Source organism: Gobius niger (genome assembly GCF_951799975.1).
Source record: "Gobius niger genome assembly, chromosome: 9".
Classification (NCBI taxonomy): domain Eukaryota; kingdom Metazoa; phylum Chordata; class Actinopteri; order Gobiiformes; family Gobiidae; genus Gobius; species Gobius niger.
The window spans coordinates 8710423-8722020 of NC_136860.1; the positions used below are offsets into that span (position 1 = coordinate 8710423).

Consider the following 11598-nt stretch of genomic DNA (forward strand, 5'->3'; position numbering starts at 1 on the left):
GTTAAGTGATGATGTCATTGCTCTACTTCCAGGTCCAACAGAACTTTAGCCCTATTCACTATAATGGGATTTTGCTGATTTTAACCTCATGTAGCGCTGACTTTCAAGGCTCTCTGACATGATTTGGCTACGTTAGAGCCCAGATAGCGACGTGTAACAAGTGTGTTGACCGTTGTCATTGTCCAAAACTCACGCACCATCAGCTTCATCACTCGTGTGACCAGTACATCCACACCTGTTCCATACCTGGAAGTCACTGGTCAGGCTCTTTGTAACGATGAAAACAGGTAAAACACACTGTCCATCGGCCACAGACCACAAGGAGTCCTGCTTCTGCATGTGATAATCCGAGCAAAACTCCCAAAACACGATGCACACTGTCCTTGGTGAAGTCTGTCAGTCCACTGATACACCTCCTGTTTTCTTAGTTAAAAGTCCGTCAGATAGAGCTGTGTTTTCATTTGAGCCCACTGTGGCAGGTGATGGTCTCAGAGCCGCAGACACACAATATATATAAAATTTGAATATCATGGAAAAAGTTCATTTATTACTGTATTGTATTACAGTAATAAAATGTGAAACTAATATATTACATAGACTTGTTTTAATTTTGAAAATTAGGGCTTACAGCTTGTAAAATCCCCAAAATCTAAATTTCAGAAAACTAGAATAGAATATTAACTATATGAACTATCAATGAAAAAAATATTTTAGATGGAAAATTGGCCCTCAAACAACTATAATTATGCATAATGTACTTAGTACTTGGTTTGGGCACCTTTTACTTGAATGACTGCCTTGATGCAGTTGCGTGGCATGGATGCTCTAAGCCTGTGGCTTTGCTGAGGTGATATAGAAGACCAGGATGCTTCAACCAGAGGAATCTGACATCTGAAGCCCTTGTCCAGGATCCGTCTGTGTGTGGAGGCTCTTGATGTACTGACTCCAGCCTCAGGTCCCCCACACTTTTGAATGGCCTTTTCCTGACAATCCTCTCCAGACCTTCCTCTCCGGGGTTTTTACAAGCTGTAATTTTCAAAAATTAAAACAAATAATGGCTTGACATATGTCACTTTGCATGTCATGAGTCTATATCGCGTATTAGTTTCACATTTTAAGTTGTATTACAGAAATAAATGAAGTTTTACCTGTGTATATATACAGTATTTTCATGGAAAATGAGGCGTGGGCCAGATATAATTGTTTGGCGGGCCAGAACTGCCCCCAGGCCGCCTGTTGAATAGGCCCAGTCTAAAGCGTCTATGAGGATTATAAAAAATGTGATATGGGCGAGAGTGGCACTGATGTTAAGCAGGTCGTCCCATGATCGGAAGGTCAGGGGTTCGAATCCAAGATGCTGTTGTTGTGTCCTTGGGCAAGACACTTCACCCTCCTCGCCTCCAGTGTCTGTGTACACCGGTGTATGGATGAGAGTGAATGGGTGAGTGGTTCCTCACTGTAACGTGCTTTGGGCCTAATGAAGGTAGTAAAGCGCTGTATAAGTTGACACTGATGCAGTATTATCATTCCGCCCTCGCTTACACTGCTCTGTGACATCGGCTCTTTCTCCCTCTCAGCCTGTTGTTGTACTTGTTGTTGCATTAACATTCCAGCAGGCTGTTCTCACCCTGACCCCCCCTCCTGCTGTTCACCAGGTGGACTGTCTGGCCTCGGGACACCCTGACCCCTCCGTGCGCTGGAGCCTTCCAGATGGAACCATGGTGAACAGCGTGTTGCAGGGGGCCGATAAGGCGGGGCGCACCAGAAGGCTGACCGTGTTCGACAATGGCACGCTGCTGGTGCCCGCGGTGGGGAGGGCAGAGGAGGGCGAGTACACCTGCTACGCCGAGAACAACGCCGGCCGGGACACCATGAAGGTAGCTATTTTTAGAAGAGATGGAACGGTGCCGGCAATAACGTGGCAGCGCAATATCAAAAGTCTCACAATATCATATTACGTTTTTATTAAATCAAATTGTGAGAACACCCAGGTCGAACATGCATTGTTTTGTTGCAGAGGCACGGCACAGAAAACTAATATTAGTCTATTGTCAAGTCCAGCCCAGTCAAAATGGAAGAAAAGGAGTTTATGTCAGTTCCCCTAATAATCAAACGCAGAATCTTCTCTGGTGTGCAATAAGACAAGAGTGTATTTTTTACCTAACACTGCCAGCCAAGGATGCATAAATACAAATAGTTTAGGGTAAGCAGTAGCAGCCTCCAGAAATACACATCTTTATCTGAAATTCAAAATCCAAGATGCACAAACATACATTTTCAACACATTTACAGATGTACTATACAATGCTTAGAAATGGATCTCATATGACAAATTACAATCGTTGTAGAGGAAGGAATTGGCTGAGGGGAGTATAGGGATGTCATGATTCTACATTTTTAAGTCACGATTATTTTGAGTAAATATAGTGTGATTTTATGATTATTCACGATTATCATAATTAAGGAAGAAAATACAGACAATTTCTCCAAACCTTTCCAGAAGTGTCTAAATGTTCACATTTATGTAATGGTTGTTTTCACTGAAAACCTTTTTAACATTCAGCCTGTGTTTATCTTTCATTGTCCTCTACTCTGGCAAAAAAAGAACATAAATTATATAACGATTTTAGAATAATTAACAGGCAAAAGAATATTAATATGAGCCCCATCTATAGGAGGAAAATGTATATTCCCTCTGATCTGTGTCTCATGAATTCACTATAAATACAAAAGAGTTTCTAAACATATGAACCTACCAGCTGATTTCCATGCGCTGCACATGGTTCTTTGGGACTCTTCCTTTGGATAAGATTTGCTCTCTGCACTTTGGATTACTGAACCTGCCGGTGACTGGACGCTGTTTCTTCAGCTTTTACCAGTGAGTGACAAACAGAGAGGGATGGGACGATAATGAAATTATGGGGTCACGATTATCTTCGCCAATATAATCGCGATTAATGATATTATCACGATATTTGCCTATGGTTTAAAGAAATAGGCCACCGTTTTTACATACTGAGATATGTTCTTACCTTAGCTTTGACGAGTTCTTTAGGACCTGTCTGATCTTCACCCGTGCCTTCAGTCACGTAAACACAGCGCAGACGGCGTTAGCATTTAGCCTCTCCCTCTCTCCTCTATAGCTCCAAAACAGATCAAGATAGAAGCTACCAAGCTCTTCCACGTCTTCCCTATTTAAACATGGTTACGTGAAGTGTTACACTACAAAGTATAATTACACAAAATTGAGCAATATGGATTTTCTAAGCGGATAAAAGGGGGAACTATATTGTAAGGCGTAATAATACCAGGAATAATTTGGCATCCGCACAGTAAAGTGAAGATTACTGCGCGGATTTCAAACTACTCCTGGTATTATTACGCCTTACAATATAGTTCCCCCTTTTATCCGCTTAGAAAATCCACATTGTTTTATTTTGTGTAATTATACTTTGTAGTAAGACTTCACGTAACCATATTTAAATAGGGAAAATGTGGAAGAGCTTGGTAGCTTCTATCTTGACCAGTTTTGGAGCTATAGTGGAGAGAGGGAGAGGCTAAATGCTAACGCCGTCTGCGCTGTGTTTACGTGATTGAAGGCACGGGGGAAGACCAGACAGATCCTAAAGAACTCGTCAAAGCTAAGGTAAGAACATATCTCAGTATGTAAAAACGGTGGCCTATTCCTTTAAACTGCAGAAATGATGGGGATTGGGCAATAATTAAATATTCCTCTTCATTGTCTGTCTGCAAATGTCATATTGAGTGAGACATAAAGTAAGTATATTTTGGACTACACTGTCATATACACTGCCAATACAAAACATGCAGCTAATGAGCAGCTCCACACAGAAAATGCTCTTTCTGCAGTGGGTGATCAAAGAACTAACAGACTTTAGTCACCTCTCCATGGAGACGTACCCACTCCCGGTAAAGTTACCGGCACTGGTTGTCTGATGGATTAAGCGATTATCTTCTAGCACGATAATCACGATCATGAAAAAAATGTGGAGATCGATTAATTGCCTCATTTTTATCGCGATTAACGATATTATTGTTTATCGTCCCATCCCTCCACAGATACCCATGCACTGCGGCTGAGGAGACGTGATAGAGATTAACCGTGGCTCTTAAAATGTACAATTAACCAACAGTGAGCTTCTGTTTGACGAGCTGGTCTCAGGCCAACAAGACCACATTGTTGCCTGTAGAAAGACTTTATAAGCAGACAGTAAAAACATTAGACAAAAAGAACAATTCCTATCACTATTGCAAAGTCTTTACCAAACATAATTTTTTAAAGTGGGAAAATGTGTTAATGTATTCAGATGTAATTATGGTCCATAAAACCCTAAATGGACTTGACCGCCCCCATTACAGGAGTTCATACAGCTGAATGTAAATACAAACACTCGCTCATCAAGCAGAGGAGACTGTGAAATCCCACTTAGAAAGACTTCTTTTGGACAATCTGCCTTCTCAGTACGTGCAGCTCACTCCTGGAACTTGATCCCAACTGAACTGAGGAACCTGACCTCACTGTATTGTCCCTTTCTGATCTTTTATCTGTGGTAATTTACCTTTTTTTTTTTTACATATTTAATGTTGTCATTCATCATTCACTGTCTTTTTATGTCTCTGTGATGGTGTTTTTGCTGTAGGTTTGTGCCTGTTGTTTGTCCTATCTGTCATGACATCATCCTGCCACGGGACTACGGATGAAAATTAGCCTATATGGCTAACTCCGGCACATTTGCTTGTTGAAAAAACACATGTTGATTAATGTGCACTGTCTAGGGCTGCAACTAACGATTATTTTGGTAATCGATTAATCTACCGATCATTTTTGCGATTAATAGATTAATCGCTTGGCTGTGAAAGGTGCATGGAAATTGTATTTTTTCAATTTTTTTATCACATAAAGCTAAAGTGGACATGTTGATGGAGTAAACTTAAAGTAAACGTTTGTAGGAGGCTCTTTGTGCTAATTCTGCTTTCTGATTGGACGAGACAAAGACAGATATTTATAAAAATTTATAATGTACAAAACACTGCAGACCCTAACTTAAAAACAAGTAGGTTTTCATCCAAAATACATAACTGTCATGTCTTTTTTGCTCTACTTTAGTCTGTGTTCACTAGAAAACGATTAATCGATCACTGAAATAGTTGACAACTATTTTAGTAATCGATTAGTTGTCGATTAATCGATTAGTTGTTTCAGCCCTAGCACTGTCCCAATTCAAATAAAGATTATAACCGCTGTAATTGTAAAACTGGTTCATCTTGACATCCTTACATTGAACAGAACATTATAAAGAGCTAGCCTTTCTAGAATATTTTGATACAACAATAAATTATCAGTCAATAAATCAATCAATCAACTATAACAACAGCCAGAAGCAGCACAAGGCGTTTTTCAGTATAAAAACAAGAATCACATAACTGAAATGTCCAGTAAAACAGTTGAAGAGTGAGGAGTGGGTGGTTAAGTCCAGTGTAAAGGGCATTGCAGTAATCTATCCTAGAGCTGATCAAGGCATGAACGGCCTTTTCAAGTTCAGCTCAGGACAAGGCTGGCTTTACCTGACTGAGGGGCCTGAGCTGGTAAAAGCTCACCTTCACAGCTGCACTTAACTGCTTTTCGTAATGCATACTGTTGTCAAAAATAACAACCAGGTTACGCACGGTGTGAGCGAACAGAGGTGTTAGGGCCAAAACTGGGAAAACTGCAGGGTGAGTCCGGGCTGAAGGGATGTACTCACTGTTTCCTTCATTCAGATCAAGGAAATTCTGGGAAAGTTAAGCTTTTGTGTCATTTGTGCCACACAGAGAACTGAAATTGCTTAACTCTCAAATCTTTGGTGCAAACAATTAGATAAGTAAGGATTAAACAACTCAGAGCCGTGCATTAGATGGTTATAATGCACAACGTGCAGCTGAGTGGTGTTACTCAGCGAAGTGCATTATAACCGTCTAATGCACGGCTCCGAGTTGTTAATCCCTCTTATATACCATGGTCCCACAAACGTAACATTTATTTTAAATATTTTTTTCATTTACTAAACTCACTAAATATGCCAGACTACGGGACTATTTTGTGTGGGTTATTAGCCGGTCACTGAAGGCTCGTCTCAGAGCGAGTCATTCTCCGCAGCTATTACGAGGATCTCAGTCAGGCTCAACCAAACAACATCAGCACAGAATCACAACACAACAGGACTAACCAGGCACTTTTCCGTGGAAGTAAACACGATATGTGGCACTCGTGGGCAGGAGTTATTTTACGTTTACGCTGTTTAACCTGAAGCTAGCTAGCTAGCTCAACGAGCTCAACTGTTTATGGAAACAGCTGCGGTGGAGTCGCTCACACCTGGGCCCCACGAACTGAAACTTTTATGTTTGACTTTACTAATCCAGACAAATATGTTTAAATGCAGGATCATTTTATGTACGCCTGAAAATTATGAATAGTGCCTTAACCGTTTTCAATAGAAATGGAGAGCTTGTATTTTATGAACAGTAGCTAACCTAGCTGCTCACTCTCCTCTACTTCCCATTTATCAAGTTTTGTTTTGGCCAAAAACGTTGAAATTAACACAAAATCCATCTCATACGCGTTTATCTGATTCAGCTGTGTCATGCGTTGCTATGGCGATGCCCACAGCGGAGTGATATCCCAGTGATTTAACTACCGGACTACGTGTGCGGTTATACCAAAATAATGCACGCTTGTTAGCCGCCCACCAGCCAATCAGAATCAAGTATTCACCCAGACCATGGTATAATGCCATATATTTTCTTGATCTTGACACTTTTACTTCTGGCTTCTTAACGCTAGCCAAAGGCATTAGGTTCTGCAAAATGAGCTTGGTCGGTGTTAGGAGCTGGCTTGGTATCAATTGTAACTAATTAGTGTTTCTCCATTTCCCAGGTCAAAGTCAGGCTCATGTCCTCACCTCCTACATTCATCGACAACACTGCCTATCGAATAATCAAAGTCCAACTGGGAACCACCGCCAAGCTGCCCTGCCAGGCCACCGGAGACCCCACCCCATCGGTGACCTGGCTCTCCCCCATGAACCGCATCATCCCCTGGTCCTCGGGCTCCGGCTTCTACACCGAGCGGGTGGTCGTGGTGTCGGGCGGCACGCTGGAGGTCCGGCTCGCCCAAAAGCAAGACACCGGCGACTACACCTGCCGCGCCTCCAATTCAGCCGGGACCAGGAGCAAGGTGGTGCGGCTGGAAGTGGACGTCCCAAACGCTATTCGGAATACGGTGCAGAGCGGCGCTTTGAATAGGCCTATCGCGGGGATTACCACGCCATTAGGTAGGAGCGTTGTTAGCGCGGGTGTTAGTGGGGCTGGCAATGTTGGTTTTAGGGCAGAAAGTTTGGGAATACAGAGGAATAACATTGGCGCTAATAGTGGCGCGCTAGCTAATGGGGAAAGTGCAGTTTTAAATGGCGATGCTAACAGGCAAAGTGCTGTTTTAAATGGGGATGCTAACAGGCGAAATGCGGTATCGAACAGGGAAGCTAGCAATAACGAAGTTGTCGTCGGAAACCGAGGTAGCGACGGCAATCTACAAAGCGGTTTTAGTAGCGGTTCTAGTACCATCGGAAACTATGAACGGACTAGGAATACCGTAGCGAATAACCGAAGTCTAGGCATCCAGCTAACTGTGAAGCAACGAGTAACCAAAGGGCAAAGCGTGTTCGTACATTGTCCGGCGCTCGGGAGTCCGCTGTCTCGGCTGACCTGGCTTCTGCCCGGTAACGCTGCCCTGAACGCGCCTTACCACGGAAGTCGATTCACCGTGCACCGCAATGGAACGCTGGAGATCCGGCAAGTTAGCCAGGCGGACGGGGGGAGGCTAGTGTGCGTGGTGCGGGGGGATAGGGGCGAGTCGAGATTGCAAGTCGAACTGGAAATAGCGGAAGAGCCACAGACACTGTCAAATGGTCGAAACTTGGAGCGTCACAGAATCCAGCTCGCTCCCAGACCCGTGCCAAGAGGAACTTCGAGTCTCCTCAGCCCACCGTCGCGGGTCGTCTCGTCTGAGAAGGTGTTGAGCTCAAGAACTGCAGGTCTGGTTAGCATTATCAACGGGGAAACCTTGCGCCTGCCGTGTTCCGCTCCACACTCGCCCAGGCTCTCCCAAGGCCCGCTCTCTTGGATCTTACCCAACGGGAAAAAGCTGAGCAGAGATGAGCGACATGGCCTGCATTCTGTCCAGAGTGACGGGACGCTGACAGTGCAGCAAGCTTCGGTGTTTGACAGAGGGACTTACACGTGCAGGTTTGGTGCTCATGACTCCTCTGGCGTGTTCGAAGTCACCGTACCCGTCATAGTAATCGCCTACCCCCCGCGCATCACTTCCGGACCCGCCTCAGTCACCTACACACGCCCCGGAGTAGCCGTCGAGCTGCCCTGCCTGGCCATAGCCACGCCCCGCGCCACCATCTCCTGGGAAATGCCCGACATGTCACAACTGAGTGCGCTGGGACAGGCGCGTGTCTACGGCAACCGCTACCTGAGTCCCCAGGGGTCCCTGGTGATCCAGAACCCAAGCAGCAGGGACACAGGGTTCTACCGGTGCACGGCTAAAAACGTGATCGGGGCGGACAACAAGGCCACGTACCTGCATGTCATATGAGCGATTTCCTAATTTAAAATGAGCAAGTAGACATGAGATGAACTGCTGTCCTCATGCCCAGACAACTGCACATCCCCAACAGAAAAGACTGTCATTACTGAACCTGTACTGTGTCAGAAACTTCTCTTTTATACAATGATGACATTTTTACATGACAAAATCAGGATCTTTCTAGATCTGACTCTGAAAGACTGTGTTCATGTCATAAACTCTGTTTGTTATGGACATACTGTATTTTTACAGTCTGAAGCAAAGGCAAAATAGACAAGTGTCAGTTGGTGTTATCTCCTTATGGAGCTAAATGTAAGGAACGTCAAGCCGCTGCCACACCTATAGTTATGTCATGGACTGATTCACTCCTGCATGTGAGAAGAAAAGCGAGAGCGCTCGTGATTCATAGGTTTTATCTCTTTAATCATTTTATAATCAGGGCAAATTTGCCCGAGTGCGAAAAGATTTGGATGGGTGCTGCAGCCCCATGGCACCCATGGGATCAACGCCTGTGGTCTGAAGCACAGCTGTGCAGCCAACTGTAGCCTCCTCTTAACAGCCTTTATAAATTTAATCTTATTTTATAGAGCCTGTCTGGTATTTTGGGAAAAATATGGAATTGCAATTTTTCTGACAAGGTGCCTATTGTGATTAGTTTTACAGTCTGTTCACAGTGCACAGTTTGTAGAGGTCTAAACTACAAGTTTAATACTTGTAAGATATTTTCTCTTCTTCAGAGGACTTTATTTAAACTAAATAGTTTGTAGGTTTTCGCAATGGCCTGTAGCTAATGCACAGACGTGACATGTAACTTCCGACTCTACTTTCCGATAGTAGCTAGTTGCCTCATGTCATTTTCCTATGAGGGTTTGGTAATGTCTCGCACAAATAAATAGACATTTTAAAAATCAACGGTATACAGTGAGTTATTGACGGACAGTCAATTGTAACATGTTAAATACATTACCTTTTGTGCTCATTAAGGTATTAAGTTCACTAAGTTGTTTTATCTTAGAGCTAGTGAGTAATGCTAATGAGGTAGGTGTTTTTATCTTAGCGCTATTGGCTAATGCTAATGAGGTAGGTGTTTTTTCTTAGAGCTAATGGCTAATGCTAATGAGGTAGGTGTTTTTATCTTAGCGCTATTGGCCAATGCTAATTAAGGTAGGGGTTTTCACAGCAACCATAGAAATGCCGTTAGCCATCTGAGCCTGTTGAGACAAATGCGTACCCTGGCTAGCAAACATGCTTCACGGACTTGGTTGCCCGCTAGTGTTTTTGGACGTTCTATCTCTGTACAAATGAATGGTGAATCCAGTCCCTGAGTTAAAGTATGGTGAGGAATTATTATATAACAACTGTAGTTTCCCCATCATTAACGCATTAAAAGAGGAGTTCTACTAGAAAGAAACAGATGCTACTGTTACACGCTAAGTCTCATCGAGAGTAAAATCTCAAAAGGTCTGTTCTTTCATTATGATTTCTCACGGCTTTGAAAATGTTGTTAATTGGGTTGATAACAGCTGAAACATCTGGATTATTCATAACTACAATGTGACCGGGCTAAGTGCTAACGGCTATAGGGAAATGATAGTGAACAGGCTAACAATTTCTGGAAAGTTGCCGGGGGTAGCTGGTTTGCTAACTGTCTGCACAAACATCCTTTCTCCTTGTTATTTCTTTGAGAGATTTGAACTCAAAGCTAATGGCTAATTAAGCTAGCTAAATAAAAATTCGACAACGAAATGCAAATTATTTTTGTGGATCATTCAAATCTTCATGTTATTTAAAATACTGTTTAGCATTAGCCATTAGCCTCAAGACAAACACTCCTACCTTTATGTGCACAGAAGTATCCTGCATTAAAAGTCATATTCTTCAGACGTGTCTGTCCGTCAGTAACTCTCAAACTTCCTTTTCCCTCCACAAGGCTAGTTAAGACGTTGCCTGTGACCCAGTTTTGTTTTTTCATCCGAGCACAATAGAATGTTATTTTAAAATCCGTTTTGGCCCAGAGCACGTCGAAAAGAGGCGCGCTTTAGAAACCCTGCGTACAGTAAAGGGGAGAGAGTGTGCGTTTCTGCTCATTGGAAACACATTGTGAAGATGCAGAGCGCCTGTTTGTACAGATCAGCTCCCATAATAAGCAGCATATGGAAGCTCTGCACATGCTCTCGTATATTTGTGCAATATGTTCAAAGATATTAACTCAATCTGGCCTCCTGCGTCGAGGGGGGACTTCGCACTGGGTGAACTAGGGCAAGGTCTTCGTGCGGATAAAATTCTCAACAATGTCAATGTCTGTCACTAGTAACTGCAATGAATGTTGCATAATGACTTAGATCCCCTATTTGTCTGAGATTTTTATATTTTTTGTTGCTAATACAGGCTAATGGGCCGAATAGGAGCCTGAAAATGGGTCGTTGTTTTGCTAGTTTAGTTACAGAAAAGACATTTTTCCCTTTTTGTCGGGTAACATTCTTTCTGCCCTATAAAAGTTTGTGGCTGTGTCCGAATGTCCACCTGAGTCATTTCAGACGAGAAGCCCACTACTTTCTCCTTGCTGTGTGTAGTGAGTTTGCTAAACTCCAGGAATAATGTATTTCTGCGATTAAGACCAAAACTCAAGAGACCAAATTCAAGAGACAGTGGAATATTGATTTATATTAGATGTTTTACCTCTCATGGATTTGACATAAGAAGAAGAAAACGGCTTGGATTTTTGCCTTTTGGCCTGAGAGGGGAAGCTATCTGTTAGAGAAGTGACATTGGTTTTCGAGAGGATAGATGAAGAATAGTTTTCTACAGGAGAAGTTTATTTACCATCGGTGCGGGACCCGGAGACATGAACTCGAGACATTACGCTAGTCCTACCATTCAAGTCTGTTTATGCTTCCACAGGAAAGGGATCAATACCCTCTCAGAGCGTCACACTGATACACAAGCAC

General features: G+C 43.1%; 1 protein-coding gene across 1 annotated transcript in view; it reads left to right on the forward strand.

The window, feature by feature from the left end:
* LOC306968272 (matrix-remodeling-associated protein 5-like) overlaps nt 1-8659 on the forward strand; it is a gene marked incomplete at both ends in the record, with an annotated part of 72774 nt that extends 64115 nt beyond the window's left edge. The window contains 3 exons of the mRNA XM_079563614.1: nt 1656-1877; nt 6935-7331; nt 7653-8659. Coding sequence (XP_079419740.1) covers nt 1656-1877; nt 6935-7331; nt 7653-8659 — 1626 coding nt within the window. The remainder of the gene's footprint in view (nt 1-1655; nt 1878-6934; nt 7332-7652) is intronic.
* Nucleotides 8660-11598: the final 2939 nt, after the last annotated feature.